The 20,776-nt window shown below is 36.9% G+C and overlaps 1 protein-coding gene across 1 annotated transcript in view; it reads left to right on the top strand.

The window, feature by feature from the left end:
* Positions 1–17,332, top strand: part of LOC132399766 (partitioning defective 6 homolog beta-like) — a 51,806-nt gene extending 34,474 nt beyond the window's left edge. The window contains exon 3 of the mRNA XM_059980495.1: positions 7,149–17,332. Coding sequence (XP_059836478.1) covers positions 7,149–7,996 — 848 coding nt within the window. The 3' untranslated portion in view covers positions 7,997–17,332. The remainder of the gene's footprint in view (positions 1–7,148) is intronic.
* Positions 17,333–20,776: the final 3,444 nt, after the last annotated feature.

The following is a 20,776-nucleotide window of genomic DNA, read 5'->3' as shown; positions in this document are numbered from 1 at the left end:
GCCACCTGCTTAACATCACCCAGTGCAGATAGTTGAAGGGTCAAAAGTGGAAAGTTTTTTTTAAAAATCTATTTGAATACCACATGCATGTTTTCCCCACAGTCCATTTACTGCACTTAATTTGCTTCTGTGTTTAAAATTGATAATTCAACCCAAATGTTATCTACAGATGTGTAAGAGGATATTATGCATGAACCCAATGTAATATTAATGAAATTGATATTGTTGCAATATTGAATAGATCCTTTTCTTTACTGAGAAATAAATCCCGTCTTATCTTTATGAGCATTCCAGGGTAATGAGTCATTCAGTGGAATCTGGATAAGCATGTACCTGACTGAAACATTAAGCTAGTATGGCATTCCTTTCTCCACCCACCAATGCCAAGCTGTAACAGCCTAAGTACTTTGTACAGTTAACACACATAGAAACTGTAACAATTTTAATTTGGAAACTACTTTGTTACTTGTATATGAATTCCAGTGATATATGTTAAGAATTGCACATTACTGTATTACAAACCACAAGGGTCTCAATTATGGTTAGGTACTCCTACATATTATCTCCCACAATATGTTTAAATTCAAAAGTCTAACATGGGTTTGTTCATATATATGCCAGAACTAGTATCCTCTTTCTTTTGTATTAGTCTTGTGTGTTTTTGATATCCTTCATTGCATACCATGGAGGTATGATTACCATATCAAGTGATTTTTTTTCTTGTGTGTATATTTTACAAAGGGTAGTGTGGACCTCACTCTAATGCTCATGCAAATGGGAATGACAAATGCCTTCAAGATATGTTTTGAACTTCAGGATAATTTTTCCACTCCTTTGTTATTTTTTTATATGATCGAATACATCATGTACATTATGCTTCATTTTATAATAAGTCACTGGACATTGACCATTGATGCAGCAGGCACTAATTTTGTATTCCCAGTGAAATTTTACAGGCTGAAGGTTCAGCAATTTCCCCGTCATCAAATCAAAATATCCCAGTACATTATGACCTTAATTAAAACAGTCTAATTATGAATCTCTTTTTCATAATTGAACTGGGATCTTCATGGCTCAAAGTGTATCCTTTGAATCATATGCTGAGTTAGAAAATACTACTGTATAAGTTTGCTCACAGTATAACACTCAACATGTGAACAATAAACTAATTTTTCATTTTAAACTCATTTGTACTCTAGGTAAATTCTAGTGGTTCCTCACTATTACTTTTTCCTTTTTCAATTTAATTGAAAAAGTGTACTTGCATTTAAAATCTAGCCTGGCTTCACTGCATGCTTTCAGCAATGATTACAGCATAACAGTGGAGGCTACTTTAAATATATTTAAGACAAGGTTGAATAGATTTTTGCATAGTAAGGGAGTTGAGGGTTATGGGGAAAAGGTAGGTAGGTAGGTAGAGATGAGTCTATGGTCAGTTCTGCCTACTCCCATTTTTCGTGTTCTTGTGTAACTGGACTTTCATCTTCAGTAGCTCTCTGCAATCAAGCAGGACAAAGAACCATACCATAGAACTCTCATCCCCAAGTACAAGCATTGGGAGTTGGGAATTTATTGCTGTTCCTTTGGCACAGTAACATAGTGGTTATGGAGCGGCACAGTGATGTAGCACTGGAGTTAACACTATTAGTGTGAGTTAAGTTCCTGCTGCTGTCTGTGAGGAGTTTGTACATTCTCGTCATGAGCAACGTAGGTTTTTTTCTGGGTGCTCTGGTTTCCTCCACCATTCCAAAGATGTAAGGATTGATAGGTTAATTGGCTACATGGGTGGAATTGGGCGGCGTAGACTTGTGAGCTAGAAGGACCTGTTACTCTAGGGAGGCATGGTAGCATGACATTATTATACAGCTTGGGGCTTCAGAGTTTGGATTTCATCCGAGTCATCTGTAAGGAGTTTGTATGTTCTCCCCTTGATGGTGTGGGTTTCCTCTGGTGCTGTGGTTTCTTCCCTAAGTCCAAAAATGTACCAGTTATTAGGGTAGTTGGTCATTGTAAATTGTCCTGTAATTAAGCTGGAGTTGAATAGGTGGGTTGCTGGGTGATGCAGCTTATTGGGCTGGTAGGGCCTGTACTGTTCTGTCCCTCTAAATAAATAATAAATGATGTAGTCAAATGTTCTGGGGTTTTGAACACACCATTATTGTATATGCACTATCAATGAACACTTTTTACCACCATGCTTCAGGGAAACTAAGTAATCGCCAGATTTGTGGATGTCATGCTTATTTCATGAATAAATTTGCAAAGGAGGAAGTAAAAACAAATAGTATTAAACTATTTACTAACAGCTAACTTGTTTTTCTGGAAGCATAATCCTAAACTAAATATTGAGAATAATTATACAATATAATCCAGTGCTTCAATTCTGAATGTTTCCATGAGTCCTTTGCAACACTGTTTTTAGGACCTAAATGTTTTAATGTCCTATTGACCCTTCAAACTTGTATTGACAGAATATAACATCAGATGGTGCCAACTTTTAACGGAAATTTATATAATCAAAAGATTTTGACTTGCTCATCTGAAAAGGCATCAAGTTATCTACTTAAGTTGCCAAAGCCTTTATTTATTTCAAAATATTGTCTACTTCCTCTTTGGACTGGCTGTGTTTCAGAAGAAATGGATTCCAGTGTTCTGCAAGTTTGCATACAGATTTGTTATTTTGAACTCCCACACTTGCTCTCCACCCTCTCTTTAGACTTTTTTTTTGCATCAAGAATAAACATTTTATCTTTTGTTTTAAATCCTAGTTGTGTAAATCGGTGAGGTATTTTCCAAACTCATTTTGCCCTACAAGTTAATATCAACAAAGTATTTCTACATAAGTGTTTCTTTTTCCTCTGTAAGATCAATTTTTCTGTTTAAAAGCTAGCAACTTGCCATCCCCTACCCGCACAAACACAATTCTCTCTCTTCACTTTTCTGAATGCAGTCTGTTGGGAATCGCAGTCTGTTGGGAATCCCAGCCTATCTAACAGACAGTCAATCTTTCCTCCAGGAAACTGAAGCAAAACATTCTCTTGTGACACTGCCATTGATCTTGCAAAGCCAGATTATCATGATTTCATAACTGTCCACCCTATGCTTTTTAATCTTGAGTACAGGAATCCATTCTGTTCTGATCCTTGAATTGAGACATATTCCACATAAACTCTGATTTTTTTTTCCCTAATGGAGTAGTAAAAGGAATTTCAGTTCCTTTCAGTTTTTATACACAAGTATAAAGGAAAACACAATAAATTTACTCCAGATCCGATGCTGCACAAAAAAATGACACAATAAGATGAGGAATAAAATAATACAAAGCAAAACAATTAGCATAAATGTGTAAACACGAGGAAATCTGCAGATGCTGGAAATTCAAACAACAACACACACAAAATGCTGGTGGAACACAGCAGGCCAGGCAGCATCTATAGGAAGAAGCACTGTCGACGTTTCGGGCCGAGACCCTTCATCAGGACTGAGTTTCAGTCACTTTAGACACTTCAGATTGTGTTTAAAGTGACTGAGTTCAGTGCTGACTAGCAACTCCTGTGATGCAGCTGGTGCCAAACTATATCGGTCTGTGCTATTCATTTGGATTCATCAGCTGCGTGGGTGGGGGGGAGCCTGCTTGCTGTCCATGTACTGCCCTGGCTTGTGTATCACGTAGACGGCTAAGATGCAACATCCATGGTTAACCTTCACTAATGGAGGGCCTCAATGACCATGTTTGGACCTAAGCTGTGAGGTTTGAGACTGAGTGGTCCTGACAAACATACAATATAAAAGTTGGCAAGTCACAATTTCATCTGTATATATTTTTTTAAAAGTTTGGTTAGATGCAGTTTTGATTGCATCATTGACTGGAAGGGTATGAGCGTTGGAAAGGGTGTAAAGGATCCTGACTCTATTGGAATGTATTAGCTATGAGGAGAGTTTGGATAAACTTTACCCTTTACCTCCAACCCTTTCCTTTCCCATCCAAGTGGCTTCACCTCACCTAGTTCTCCTGCCAACTTTTTTTTTATTCTGGTGTCTTCCTCCTTCCTTTCCAGTCCTGGAGAATGGTCTCGGCGTGGAACATCATCTGTTTGTTCATTTCCATGGATGCTGCCTCACCTGCTGAATTCTTCCAGTATTTTCTATGTGATGCTTTGGACATACTTGAATTACTTTTACTGGACCATTGGAGGCTGAGGGGAAACATGAAACGTGTATAAAATTGAGGCACGTGTAGGTGTCAGCTTAGCAGATAGCATAGCTTTGAAAGGATATTCAAGTTAAGTTCAAGTTCAATTATCATTCAACCATACATGAATATAGCCAAACAAAACATCATTCCTCAGGGCCAAGGCGCGCACACATTTCCCATAGCACATATGGTCACAATTTCAAAAAAACATACTCAAAGAAAAAAATATAGCCTAAATCACTGAGTGGCATGACTGTAGTCCTGGTCCAACGTGTTCTTCCACCAAGCAGACATTGGAGAACAGGCAAGCAGTGCGCCCTGCAGGGGCTGTCCCACACCACCTCACTCTCCTCTCCTGAGTGGCTGTTACAGGCGAAGCCGCGGCTTTGGGAACAGCTGAGGGAACACAGCTCCCCTGCCATTGGTCTTGCCAACAAACCAGTGGGCTGGACTTGAAGTATACTGCATAACCAACGTCCAAGAGAGTCTTGCGATCCTAATGAAAATGTCCAAGACAATCACTCATACAGTGCACCATCTTGGCACAATGGTACACAAGAAGTCCTGGCAACAACAACAATGATAATAAGTTATTTCCGTCACTATTGAGCAACTCGCTGATGGGATAGTCCTTCAGTAATTGATGTTCCTGGTATCTAGCAATGACTTGTGATCATTGTGAACAAATACACTTTTGATTGGACTCATCTTACCTGGCATGGATGGTAGTGATAGGAACAGCATGGTAGTTTAGTGGTTAACTTAATGTTGTTACAACGTCAGTGATACAGGATCAATTCCACCACTGTCTGTAAGGAGTTTGTATGTTCTCCTCATGAATGTGTGTGTTTCCTCCTGGTGCTCCAGTTACCTCCCACAGGAAAAAGACATACAGTTGAGATCAGTGAGTTGTGGGCATGCTATGTTGGTATTGGAAGCTTTGTGACACTTTCGGGCTGCCCAGCACAATATTTGCTGATTTCAGTCAAAACAAATAACACATTTCACTGGTTTTGATGTACATATGACAAAGATAATTTCTAGATATAAAAGGCATCAGTGTATGTGGAGAAAGTGGGAATATGGTATTGGGATACAATCATATTAAATAGTTGCAAAGCCTCAAAGGTTAAATACCCTATTACAATTATTCATATTTTATATTTTAATATTCTGGTTATCTGGCACCTTTGAGCATTTGGTAGTGTGCTGATAATTTTCTGGACTATTGGGTATTACTCCTAATAGCACTTGTAAAATGTAAAAGCTAAAACTGTTGTATTTCTTTTCATTGAACCCAGTGAGTTTAAAGAGTAGAAAAGTATGCATGAGATTCTGTAGATGCTGGAAATCCAGTATAACCCACACTTAAATGCTAAGGAACTCAGCTCAGGCAGGAGTCTATGGAGAGGAATAAGGTACTGACATTTCAGGCCAAAAGCCTTTAGCAGGATTCGAAAGGAAGGGGAAACGAATCAGAATATGAAGGTGGGATGGGTGTTGGGGAAGAGTACGAACTAGAAGGTGATAAGTAAAGATGAAGGTGGTTGGTGGGGATGGTGATGAAATTTGAAGCAGGGAGGTGATTTGGGGGGGGGGAATGGGAGGATGGAGTAAAGGCTGAAGAAGAGATCTGATAGAGGAGAATAGACCATGGGAGAAAGGGAAGGAGGAGGGAAGTGATAGGCAGGTGAGGGGAAGAGAAAGAGGTAAGAGGGGAGCCAGATTGCGGAATGGAAAATAGGGGGGGGGGGTGAAATTACTCTAAATTAGAGAAATTGACATTCATGCTGTCAGGTTGGAGACTACCCAGATGGAATATGAGGTATTGCGCCTTCAACCTGAGTGAGGAAAAATATACCAGTTGCAAACCTACCCATGGAGCTAGGCTTGTGGCCTGGAACAGTTGCACATCTTGCCCACTCTCTAAACTTCAGCCACATTCCAGACCCCAGTTGTAGCCACAAACTCAAGTCACACTCTGGATCCCAGGCTTGTATTCCAGATAGGATCTATGCAATTTGAATAATTGGATGCTGGAATATCAGAAGGAAAGTCATTGTACTCCATTGGAGTACAACACATAGGAGTACTCCAACGCAGTTTCAATTACCTATTGTAATAATATTTCCTACCTGTGTGTGTATCTGTGATCGCTCTTGAATTCTTTATTATATTTGGTGAAGTATTTCTTAGACACAAAATGGAAATCACTTTACATCCATTCAACATTCTCCTTCATAATTGGAAAGACTACTTAAGGGTCACTCCTCAATTTTCTCTTCTTCCCCCCCCCCCCCCACTAGAAAAAAAGCAATCCATCCATTCAAGCTTCTGTGTAAGATTTAAAATGACACACAGTATATTGCATATTTTAGTGAGGAGGAAGTACTCCTGTAGAACTTGCTGTACTTAGTCTGATTTAAATTTGATCCATAATGTTTATAACCTACCTGGTTCATTAATGTTCTTCAGGAAAGAAATGACCATCCTTTCCCTACTTGAGTTATAATAACTCAATTCATGGCAGACTCTGAGCAACCCCCTCAGTTTGGAGTCAATTAAAGATGAACAATAAATTCAGGAATTGCTTAATCTTATTTATCTTAAACTATTGAAACATCCTTGAGCAATATAATTATATGTTGGCAGGTATGGTGCCAAAGAAAAGGATTGTGTAGGCAGTTTCTCTTGGGAACAAATGGCACTCATTGTGCTAAAAGTTCTTGGTGGGGGAGTGCAGAGGCAAAATTTACCCCAAAATAAAATTGCATTGGCAGTGTTTCAGCACAGTCATGGATCAAAAACTACTTCCACAAAAGGATGGGGGAAACTGGGTGATCAATTATTTTAATATTGCTCAACCTTCATTGTTTTCCATGATTTTATTTGAAATTCTTCAGAAATTGTTTAATATCTTGTATGTGTAACTAGAATTTTTTTTATTTTGCAGAAGATGCTGACTATAGTGCCTTTGGTACAGATACTTTAACACGGAAAAAGAACGTCTTGTCAAATGTGCTGCGTCCTGATATTAATCGAAAGAAACCAGCAATTGCAATCAGCTTACCACGTGATTTTCGTCCAGTGTCTTCTATCATTGATGTGGACATTCTTCCAGAAACCCATCGAAGAGTGAGGTTATACAAGCATGGGTCTGATAAACCACTGGGATTCTATATCCGCGATGGCTCAAGTGTTCGAGTAACACCTCATGGGCTTGAAAAAGTCCCTGGAATTTTCATTTCTAGATTGGTGCAAGGAGGATTGGCGGAAAGCACTGGTCTGTTAGCTGTAAACGATGAAGTTCTTGAGGTGAATGGGATTGAGGTGTCAGGAAAAAGTCTTGATCAGGTGACTGATATGATGATAGCAAATAGCCATAATCTCATCATTACTGTGAAGCCAGCAAATCAAAGAAATAACGTTGTGAGAATTAGTCGGACTTCCGGTAGTTCAGGCCAGTCCACTGACAGTGGAACTAGCCATGTTACTTATACGACATCTCCACATATTATGCAAAATTTCCATTCTGAAGAAGTGGACAGTGATGAAGAAACAGACATAGTCATCGAGGGCAGTGGTGAACCAGAACACATTCCATTGGCAACACCTACCGACGCTAGTACAGCATCTCTAACAAAAAGTGACCATGATCACGGTTTAACTTCAAATGGTTCCGTTGCTGGAGTGAAGGAAAACATGCACATACCGTTAAATCCCTTGAAAGTGGATCCTATCGAGAAAGAAAATGTGAACAGGCAAAGCATTGAAGAAGATGGCACTGTTATTACACTCTAAGTTTCTTGATCTGCACTTAGAGGTGCTAGTGTTTTGTTAATGGTTGCCTGTTGTACAGCTGCTTTGTCATAATTGCAAATTGCTCACTTTTGAGAAATGAGCAACATGATCTATGTAGTTATATCACCAGAAGAAGTACAGGCTTAGTGGACAGAGTAGCAAGATCTTCACTGGCTGGACCCATTCCATTTGTATTTTTATATGTAGAGAGAATTATTCAAAAAACAAACACCACTTTTGGAAAGGAGAAATAATACTGCTCCATCCCAAACAGATAAAACAAATGAATGACCTTGTATTGTTTCAAGTCAAGCCAATATTTCCTCATTGTTGAAATACATTAAGAATTAACTGACTGTACAGTTATTGGAAGTGGTGGTCTAATTAATTTTCTTTACAACTGTAAACTTTGAAAACAGACTTAACGTAATCACACTCTCTGCTTGTTTTATTCCTTTTTTAAAAAGACTTTGCATGTGTGCATGTAATTGGTAAGGTATTGGTAAGGCACTTTTTATAACTAGCACGTTTGACAAAGTGACTGCACAACAAGATGGGATTAAGTATAATTTTAAATTTAGCCCTATCTTACAATTACATAGTTGCTATTTAATTCCTTTTTATAAAATGTCTTGCAGAATCTAGTGTGCAAAATTCATTCTTTCAGGTTTTGCTATTTCTAATTAGTAAGGATTAAATATATTGCTCAATATAAATTTATTAATCATGCTCAAAAGACAAACTAAAATAATAATATCAGCATAGGAGTAATGCATTAAAATTCATATTATAATTCCATACACATTATAGATTAATATTAATTAGCAGAATATCCCTAGCTAATTGTTCTCTTCTAGCAATGTGTGGAGGGCTGATGTTATCATGAATTTGGTAATTTAGAGCCAGTGTACATAAACATAGTGAAATTCTTTTGCCTTGTGCAAACATCATAAAAAGGAAAATCAAACAGACCTGTTGGTAGTCTGATTAGATCCAACTCAGACATATGACGCCAAATGGTCTTCAGAAAATCCTTGGGTGATAGGAATTCTAGGGAAAAAAATTGCCTTGTGCCAACAAAGGAGCCACATGATCAACATGTATTTTGTTTGGGTCCAAAAAACAAAGTTACCAGTTTTCCTCTTTCTGATGTTTTGGTATGTACCAGGCCTCATCACATGGAAAAACTAATGAATTATTTATTTTTATCCCAACTCCCTGACTTGTTGCTGTACTACTGAGAATTTTAGCTTTGAACTTATTGATTCATGCCTGAATATAAAAGGAAATGTAATTTGCAAGAATACATTCGCATTTTATGAGCCATTTTAGTAGATAGGTTTGGGGTTATTCAAATATGTTTTCACCTTCTTGATTCTTTCTCAGAGCTTTCCAAACAATTTTCTTTTATATCAAACTATAGTGAAATTTTGTACTGTAATTTACTAACATGAGTAGTAGCTTACTTCTAACACGAGTAAGTTCACCTTGTTACTTATCAGAGAAATCTGGGAGTTGAAGGAGACTGTGTTTGCTGAAGGTTTATTTGCTGACATTGGTTTCAATGTAGATATTTTATTGGTTTTACCATTCTAATTTGTATAGAAGTCCATACAGTGATGCTTTCTGTAGAAGATATATTTCTTGCAATATGTCCTTGACTTGTGGGAATCAAGAATTGTGTTACCTAGCCAGACGTCTTTTTTTCATCACAATCAATATACCTCCTTTAAATTGAAAAATTATCTCTTTTGAATTGGGGAACAACCTTAATTCTTAAACTTTTTTTTTACTTTTTACAAAAGTTTAGTTTTTTTTAAGGTAAGGGTTTAGCTTATTTTGAGTTTTTAAAAAGTTTATCTTGAACTTTATAATGTACTTTCCATTTTGGGGTCAAGATGTAAGTAAGCCTGTAAGAGAAACTGCTCCAAGTTCTGCATGCTTGCTACAGTGGCACATTTAGCTGAATCCAGAAGCCATACTTGTAGGTGACAATTGGGTTTGGAAGTACTTGCACAGGTCCTTCCAACTTATAAGAGAGCAAAATGTATTATTAACATAATGAACATTTTGATCATACAAAATCAAAACCCCATGGCTGCTGTACATTCCTCTGTCAGGTGACATCAGTAGAGGGATGTTTGAACTTTTATCAGAACAGATTTAACATTTGAGCATCCTTGACTTTTTTTTTGGAAATAATCTATCTTTCCTGATATTTTAGATAGAAGCACACTGAACAAATATTCTACTCAATGTATACCGTGCATTTAAGCTTACATTTGAATGTATAGGATTTTTTTTCTTTACAAGACAGACTTTAGTGTTTTGAATTCATAGTTTCCAAAGTTATTTTTGAGGCCTTTACTCCATTAGCAAAGAACGATCATTTTGAGCAATCAGTTTTTGTGTTATAACTGAAAATTTAGATATGTCCCTTTTAGATATTACTAGATTAGTGTTGTCCCAGTGACTTCATGGTATTGATTTGTTTGAAAAATGCTTATTTACTCTGCACTCTTGTCATAATTTGGATATGTTCATTCTTCAAGGAGAGATGCTGAGTTAACACCAGGTCTCTTACAGAAGTGTGGGGGAAAGGGTGGTAGTTGGCTCTGCACACTCAGTAGCTGCTTAAATTAGGAAATCATTGCCAGAAATTAGGAAGCAGGATGCCCAAATGTCTTTTTACATGGTACAAATTCCATGGCAAATTAACTAATTCTGTTGTGGTCCAAGTCCTGGTTCAAACTGCTACTTATTGCAATTGTGAGTTGCATTCAAGAATCTACACATCAATTACCATCCTGGTTCAAATAAGGTATTTACTATTTATACATTATCCAATGACTTCTCTTTGCTTTGTACAGTCCACAGTTCACACCAACATAAATAAAATGCTGGAGGAGCTCAACTGCCTGATCTGGATGAAGGGTCTCAGATTGAAATGTTGACTGTTCATTCGTGTTCTTTGAAGCTGTTTGACTTGGTTCCTTCAGTATTTTGTGTATTGGTCTGCTCTGGATTTCCAGCATTTGCAGAATATCTTGTTCACAATTCACACCATCCTGAAGAGACTGCAATTTTTTTTTTCAGGAACTCGGTGAGTTTCAGTTGTTAATAATACAGCCATACATTATATCTGTTGGTGATTTGTAATTTGATTCATGAAGGGATGTTAAACTGAAACAAATGATTGATTATTCTAACCATGTTTATCAAATCATCATTGAAGGAATAAGGATTTATAATTTTTAATATAGTGTTTCAATTATTAATCAAATGTAAATCCCAGTGGAACTGAAATCTATTAAGTTTTTGCTTTATCTATTGAATCACGTTGTATATAGATCCATAGATTTCAAGACATCTTGCTCTACTTTTTTCCATTTTCACTTGCCTGTATAATAGTTTTTCCACCCAAACCTTTTTATAAGTAAGACATTTCATTATGCTTAAATCGAAAATTTTACTGATGCTGTATTTCATTATCGAACTTTAAATCTTTTAAACAGCGGGTGTGGGAGGGAGGCCCTCCATTGGTCAGGGTTGTCCAGGAATTATTGCCTCTTAGCTGTCTATCTGAGACTGTACACAAACCAGGGCAGTATGATATCGGAACAAGCTGTGCCCATGCAGGTGATGAACCCAAAGGAACAGCAGAGACTGATACAGTTTAGCACCGGCGGCATCACATGAGTTGCCAGTCAGCATTGAACTCAAATGTAGGATTGCCTTAGGAACTCCAGCTCCAGATTTTTCCTCACAGTTTACTCCACACTGCCTTTCTCAAGGCAGTGAAGGTTTGAGATCAGACTTTTCGTTTTCCCAGATGAGCCCCATCTCCCAAGGCAACTGGTTTTAAGGTACTAGTAACCTGCCTTTGTCTCTCCTCCTGTCAGTAGAAACTGTTCCACTGGGTTTAGTAGCTAAGCCTGACATGAAGGCCGGGAGCTAGACCTGGTTGTCAGCGGCCATGACAACCATAAGAAATCCAATCATTTGATTGGAACTCTTAATTTTTACATAGATTTGATAATTGGCCACCAACAAATAAAGAAAATTACAGATTCTGAAAATTTGAAACCTAATTTAAAGATCCTGTATATATTCGACTTAAGAGAAATGAAGGCATTGTTTCAGGTCAACAGCCTTTCAATAAAGCTTTACTTTTTCCTTGGATAAAAAGGCTAGGACCTGAAATATTAATTCTTTGTCCTTCTCCACAGTTGCTGCTTGACATTCTGATTAATTCAGTAATTTTCTTTTACAATAAAATAACTAGCTGAAAACTCATTTACATTAAAATACTTGATATTTGCATAAATCAAACAGCTAAAAATCATGTCAGGATTTTCTCAGTTACTTAACCATGCTAGTCAAAACAGTAGCCACATTCTCAAAACAGACAACAATACACTAACACATTTTGCAAAACTTCCCATTCTAACTGCTAAATGCACTCAGCCAACCAGAACAGCAAAAGTGAATAATTAAATGAAATCAGCACACAGCATTACATTACTAACACATGTAAGCAATCACTGGCAAGACACTAACCTTCCTGTCTGAGGCATAACATCAACAGTGTAGTCAGCTGTATAGTATGATGCTTGTTGCTTACTGTGTACATATAATGCCAGAAATCAGGACATTTAGTCCATTATTGTAAAAATAAGGATTACAATTCCATTCAGGAGTATGAACATTGAAGGACAGTGTGAGATGCAAGAATGAACAAACACATCTTCACTGGATTCTCAGCATCTGTTGTTGCATGAAAATCAGACAAAATTGCTCACACCTTTGCAGCAGGAGTCACTCTGATAACAGAAATGTAGACCAATAATGATCACCTTTGACCTTTTGTGTCTCTAATGCTGGGCCACATGTTCTCAACAACATCGCATGGAATATGCTCCCTAGCAATGCAGCAGGGGAAACGCCTCCTGGAATACCTAATCCAGCCCTAGTGGTCTGATACAGTGATTATTAACAAACCAATTATCCATCAGCATTTGCTCACAAGGAAGCTTGTTATAGACCCTTCATCTCCAGGAGGGAAAAAACCTCAAAAGAATGAATGAGAACCAGGAAGTATGGTGGAAGGATTTTGATGGAGATGTGTGGTTGTGCCTGAAACCAGTCTGTCACTGCAGATGAGTAGTGGAAAGATACATTGTCCCACATGATGATGTAGTGTGGGCTATTGATCCTGGCATCTTGTTTTTCCACGCACTGTAGTTGTCTAGACCCTATCAAGGAATATGATGAGGTTTGGGATGTTACATGGCTCAATCATTGGGATGTATGCTTAAACATCAGTGTTTGATAGAGCTGCACACATGGTAATGTTTGAACCTCTCTGGTATGGTACCTGGACTGTTGCACTTTGCCCTACAACATTCCTCCCTCACCTCCTTGTCTTAGATATATTGAAGCCAGCTTCATCAGTGTAGATCAGTGGTTCCAACCTTTTTTATGCCATGGACCCCTACCATTTTTGATTGGGAACCCCTGATGTATGTTAATTAATGTGGTAACACATTGGACTCCAGCTCCATTACCCTCTGAAAATCGCAATAATGACAATAGAGAAGACAAAGTAAGGAAGAGTGTATGATAAGGAACAGAATAATTTGTAAAGTCTACATATACGACGTTGACAACTTGTACATCAAGATACTTCAGATCCTTAATCTTGTCACAGATTTTAATAAAAGGTGCGCTCTGTAGATCTGTTTCATCTTGATGAGGTTTCAACATCCAATCAATTGTTGATGTATTCTGAATTGGATATTTGAGAATATGGTATGATCTGCAATTACAGCTGTCTATTTCACGCAAGTGTATGGCATTGTTTGCTAGTACCGTCTGAACAATTGCTATCTCTTGTTCAGCATTGAACACCTTGGCTCACCCACTAACTGGATATCTATTTTCAGTTCAATAAAAACACAAGTATATTTCCACTGAAATACATTTACTATGGCACACTATTTGTAGAGGGAAAATTGCTGTTTCATACATGATGTCAAACTTAGTTACATATCATACAGGTGTAAATTTGATATGTGGTGTCTTACCGATTCTCATTTCTGAATGTCCAAATAATTGATGCCACGCATGAATGTGACACGTTAGGCTGCACCCTTAGAACAGCCTCGCACATGCACAGGCCATAATTTAGGACAATAGTTGCTGGTATGTCATGAGAGACCACTTCTTCACAGTCCCTTCTCATCTCCTCTTTCAGCAAACATCTGAACTCTTTCCCCTTGCATATTAGGTGTGTGGATGTTCTTTCCTTTTCATTTTCTATTTTCAAATGATGCTACACTACCATATAGAAACATAAAATTCTGAAAGGCATAGATCAGATAGAGGCGGGAAAGTTGTTGAGAGTAGAACTAGGGGACGTGGCCTCAAGATTTAGGGGAGTAGATTTAGGATGGAGATGAGAAGGAACTACTTTTCCCATAGAGTGCTGAATCAGTGGAATTTTCTGCAAAGTGAAGCTGTGGAGGCTACCTCATTAAATATATTTAAGTTGAAGTTGGATAGATTTTTGCATAGTAGGAGAATTTATGGGTTATGGAGAAAAGGCAGGTAGGTGAAGAGGTGTCCATGGCCCAATCAGTGTTGATCTTATTGAATGGTGAAAAAGGCTCAATGGGCCAAATAGCGTACTCCTGCTCCTATTCCTTATGTTCTTGCCACCACTTTTGTGTGTCAGTATCTGCTGATTGGTGTATAAATAGATCTGCAATGATTTCTTAATTCCTTCTAAAATGGAGTCACCTCTGAATCAATTGCTGTCAATTGGGATTGATTACTGTTGGCTTAGGCATTTGATAGTGTTTTGCTTGACCTGACACTAGCAATTGATTTTTGTTTCTTCTCATGACTGCTGAGTCTAGTGGCTTGCAAGAAGTTTATTAGCAATTAATACAGGCATACATGCAAAGAGAAATAATTGTACTGAGGTGATAGCTGTTCTGCTCATATTGAGTTTAAAATTGATCACATGCACTTCTGGCTTGATCAAAGTGTCTAGACAATTGAGAAACACTATAAGTATGTCCATATCAAACTAAAGGAGACCTTCATATGGTTGGCTTTCATTGATACAAAGGTTCCTAATGCTTCATCTGTTGTCATGAAGTAATTATTAACATAATTAGAATGTTATGGCTTTAAAGTATTTCTACAACTCCCTTCGACTTGAATTTTTTTCAATAATATTCTACAGATTTTATGAATACGGGATGTAACAAAGAGTTTTGATTCTGAACTAGTACCGATTTGTCTTTCTGAATTACAGTAGCATGGATTTCCTTTAATTATTCAGCTACCAGTGAGTTGCTGAAGTGTTCGTAGTGGAGAAGATTAAATGCAAGCATCTTTTAAAGCAAAAGAAATGGATTTTTTTCTTAATAACTGCGAGTTAAATTTTTATGATGACCAGACTCTAAACATTGTAGATATGATCTCACTGATATAGAATTGTAATGAGAATTTTGCAGCAGTTATTTAATTGTAATGTTAGGGTACTTAAAAAAAAAAGTTACTCAAGTTATTCCATGCCTTTTTAAATTAAATTCAGATCCTTATTGTTGTCCTGTGCTGTGAGTGATGAGGTATAGGAGTGAAAACTGACAAAATAGATTTAATGATTCCACGATTACAGTACTGTATGTACTTAATTATTGGTGGAGAAAAACTTTTAGTTTGTATAGGGAGGATAACTAAATATTCATGTACTATCTAAAATACATGAATTGCTCTAGAAAAATTGTAAGTACTGTATTATGTATTAGGAAAAGCAGCTGAATCAATCAATATTATGCAACAACTTTCCTATCTTCCCCCCCCCCCCCAAGCTTATTAGTTTGCACATGTGTGATCATGTGCTTTTTGAATTAGTTTAAAATTGAAGGTTTATTTGCACCCAAAACACTGAATGTGATTAAACAATCATTTTTAGATTATACTGGACAAAATGCATGAAATGCACTTCCTTTGATTTACAATTACACTGGACAACTTTCAGATTTTCTGATTCTTAATCTTTATAAACATTTTGGTTACTATAATACACTGATCTTCACAAACTAATAGCATTTATAAAGCACATGCGTGTTGTATTGTTCAGAACATAGCAATGCTCACCGATTCATTAAATAACAGTAATAGATCAAATAATTTGCTATGGTACATTTTAGTTGTGCATGTACCCTCTGCTGGTTACTGGAAGTACTACATGTCTTACGACTGAAGCGCATTTCATTGTGGGCCATTGTAAGGTTTTGTATCTCAAACCACTGGAGAGAAATGTGTAAATGAAATGCTTTCTTAAGTAGTTATTTTATTATCGAGCAATTTGTAAGAATAATTACTCAAATTGGAAAACAAATCGCAAATAATAAGCACATTTTAGTTTTGGTCTATTGTTTCATTTACTACCTCTTTGAACTATATACTTTTTAAAAATACTGCACTCTGACATGATCTTGGCCAATTGCATATCATTCCAGGTAATTTGTATTCCATAGTGAAAATACAGCCACAAATTGCTTTTTTAAAAAAAAAACTATAGTTGAAAATTCTTTGAGTTTTAACTATTCTTTGTGAATAAAATGCTATTGATTTTTTACCACATTTTTATGAAAAAATTGTAAAGAATAGGCACAATTATCAGTATTTTCTTACCACTATACAATGTACATTTATATGATCACACTAAAGAGAAACTTTACAATTTAGAATTGGAGATTGTAGCCTCATGCTTAATATATTTTGTATTGACTGGAGAAAGTAGAGGCTTCAATTTTTGTAGTTATTGTGAAGTCTGATTTCCTGTGCTATAGAAAGCATTGTGGTACTTTTTTTTTTAAAAAAAATTGCTTTTCCTTGGGATTGTAAGACAATAGATAATCATGTTTTATCCAATTCATGAATTCTTTACATACTTTGAATTGAATGATTCCAAAATCATTGAAATACACAACTGAGCAATTTAAAAATTAATAAATTGCAAGAGATAAGGAAAAGCCTTGTGTTACTGATAGGTACTTGTACAAACTTGGATTTGCAGAGTTTGACAATTTTAAACTTTTTATGATCAGTATTTTAAATCTTGAAATTACTTGGAAACTGTGCTAGAAGACTATTCCTTAATCAAAATAATAAATGAGATATTGCACTTTAATTCCCTTTTTGCTAAACTTTTCACATAGCATTGACTTGGTACCAAATGCATTCTGTGGAAGTGGGAACAGAAAACTTGGCATGCATATTGTTGAATATAACAATAAAAACTGATGAATAAACAAATTATTGTGTCATTTTTTAATTTTTTAAAATGCTTTATAGAAAAATTAATACAAGACATTTCTCATTTGTAAGCATTGGTTATCTAGAAATGTCAAAGTCCAGTATGGTGTGGCAACATGTAATGTACTATAGGACTTCATGTAAGATAACTTGCACATTGTAAATACATTATTTACAATGTAAGTACGATTTTTTTATAGGCCATAATTTATCGCAATACCATTAAAAGCTGGTTAATTGTAAAGGTAAGCCTTGTATAGAAAATAGGTTCAATTTCTATTTCTGTATTTCAGAGCAGTGTGCTTGCATAAATTATATTTACCAGAAAACAAAACTTGATATAAAAATATATGAATATCATATAAACAGAACAAAACTAGATATATCATGTATAACAAAACAAAAGAGAAAAAAAAAGAAAAAAATTAACCCTAAGAAAAACTAATCTAACAACCTAACACTAATAAAGAGGGAAAAAATTAAATAATGGGCTGTTTATAGTATCTATTAAAAAAAAGTACAAAATCATCGGTGTCGCCAACTCCGATTCTCTCAACATATGTATAATCAAAACCGAAAAAAACGAATAGGATTGGAACAGGGTCAAATTACATCGTATGAAAATATTGAATAAATGGTCTCCATGTCTTTTCAAAATTAATAGAAGGGTCAAATACAATACTACTAATTTTCTCCAAATTTAGAAATAACAAAGTTTGAGAAAACCAATGAAATACGATAGGGGGAATAATTTCTTTCCAATTCAACAAAATAGATCTTCTAGCCATTAAAGTAAGAAATGCAATCATTCGACAAGCAGAAGATGATAAATGGATTGAGTCTATCATTGGTAAACCAAAAATTGCAGTAATAGGATGAGGTTGTAAATCAATGTTCAATAACGTGGAAATAATATTAAAATGTCTTTCCAATATTTTTCCAAAAGTGGACATGACCAAAACATATGAGTTAAAGACGCTATCTCAGAATGACATCTGTCACCTATAGGATTTATATGGGATTAAAAACGAGCCAATTTATCCTTGGACATATGAGCCCTGTGCACAACTTTAAACTGTATTAATGAATGTTTAGCACATATAGATGATAAATTAACCAATTGAAGAAATCCCAATTCTCAATAGGGATAATAAAGTTAACTTCTCTTTCCCAATCATTTTGACATATACATATGCATTTATGTATGTGTTTTAAATTGCAAGTCCCCTTTCATGGATTTGTACAATTGCTTTGCCGTTTGGAAAATGAGGAACTAACAGATTCATATTTATGTACATATAAAGAATTCAAATTTCATAATCGGGGATGTTTCAATATTAAATTTTGTTCCAGGAGGAACTCAGCATTGTGGCTTCAGTTTATTAACACAAATCTGCAGTTTGGGAAAATCATTAGGATCTTGAAGTTTAGAACAACTGTTCCTGCTAAGCAGTGTAGTCAGCTCTTTGGAGTGAGTAACTCTCCAAGCTTCCTCTTCTAAAATTGTAGGATGTAGATCATTGAGTTGTGATTTATCGGCTTTTATCTTTACTGCTGATTTGTCATCATGGTTAATACCATGCAATGCCCAGTACTTAGTGGCTCAATGGAGGAGCAAACATTCTGTTAATCTTTGAAGTGATGTTCAAGGACAAGTAATCATTTTATCAGGATGGAGGGTGTTTAATGCAAAGTTTACTTTCCTCTATTTTAGCTGATTCAGTGAGACGACTTTAGAACATTACTGCCTTCCACAAGTTTTTGGCTAACCACTCAGTTCTAAGTAAATGTATTATCAATGTATGTATATGTCATCATATACATTGAGATTCATTCTTGTGCAGGCATTTACTGTAGTAATACAATAGAATTGTTGAAAACTACACACAGACTCTGCACATTGGTTGTGTCAAACTGCAAATTAAAGAAAATCAAGTAAAAATATATAGTTGATCTATGCCTTATACCCATCTGATCCTCCTCTGCTCTAAAGAGGAATGTACTAGCTCGCTCAATCTATCTTCATAAAATATGCTCTCTAAGCTAGGTAACATCCTGGCAAATCTCACCTGCACCCTCTGAAGTCTCCACATCCTTCCTATTAGGGAAACCAGAAATGCACACATTATTCCAAGTGTGAGATAACCAAGGTTTTATAGAGCTGCAACATTACCCGTGGCTCTTGAACCCAATCCCCCACCCCCACCGCCTAATGAAGGGCAACACACAATACAACAACCCACTCAAATTGTGCGGAAACTAAAGGATGTATGGATGTGAACCCCAAGATCCATCTATTCCTCAATGCTTCTAAGAATCCTCCAATTAACCCTATGTTCTGCCTTCCAAAGTGAATCACTTCAGGCTTTTCCAGGTTGAATTCTGCTACTTCTGAGTACATCTATTTCCACTTTACACTCCTGAGTTCCTGATCAAGAGCAAAATAACATCCTCTTCCACAGCTCAATACTCACCTATACTGTCTGCACATATTATGTCATGAATCTTCCTGGACGCACCTCAATTTGGTCACATCTAAATCTTTTGCACTAAGGAGCTGCAAATTAATATTGGGGAAATTATAGTCCTAGAACACTACAGGAGACAAGCAGGCCCTTCAACCTATCTAGTTCATACTGAAACATAAACCTGCCTAGTCCCATTGACCTGCTCCTGGACCATAGCTCCCCATACCTTTTCCATCCATGAGCCTATCCAAATTTCTCTTAAATGTTGAAATTGAACCCACATCAACCATTTGTGCTAACACCTCATTCCACACTCACCACCCTCTGAGTGAAAAGGTTCCCCTTAAACATGTCACCTTTCACTCTTAACCCATGATCTCCAACAACACACACAACGTGCTGGAGGAACTCAGCAGGCTAGGCAGCACCTATGGTGGGGGGGGGGAAGTACAGTAAACATTTTGGGCTGGGACCCTTCGGCAGAACTGGAGGAAGAAGAACTGAGGAATAGATATGAAAGGTGGGGGAGGGGAGAGAGAAATGCCAGGGGATAGGTGAAACTTGGAGGGGCAGGGATGAAGCAAAGAGCTCGAAAGTTGGTGAAAGAGACAGAAGGCCATGGAAGAGAAAAAAAAGGTGGGGAGGAGTACCAGAGGGAGGCGATGGGCGGGCAAGGAGATTACGAGTGAGGGACAAAGGGATGGGAAATGGTGGAGGTGTTACTGCAAGTTCAAGAATTTGATGTTCATGCCATCAGGTTGGAGGCTATCCAAAAGGAATATTAGGTCTTGTTCCTCCAACCAAAGTGTGGCTTTATCCCGACAGTGAAGGACGCCATGAATGGACACAGAATGAGAGTGGGATATGGAATTAAAGTGGCTGGGCACTGGGAGATCCTGCTTGTTCTGGTGGATGGTGCGTAGATGTTGGGTGATGCAGTCTCCCAATCTACGGTGGGTCTCACAGAGGCCACCCC

The sequence above is a fragment of the Hypanus sabinus genome, chromosome 9, assembly GCF_030144855.1.
Source record: "Hypanus sabinus isolate sHypSab1 chromosome 9, sHypSab1.hap1, whole genome shotgun sequence".
Classification (NCBI taxonomy): domain Eukaryota; kingdom Metazoa; phylum Chordata; class Chondrichthyes; order Myliobatiformes; family Dasyatidae; genus Hypanus; species Hypanus sabinus.
The sequence above is the reverse complement of the archived record's forward strand: the minus strand, read 5'-3'. Positions and strand labels throughout refer to the sequence as shown.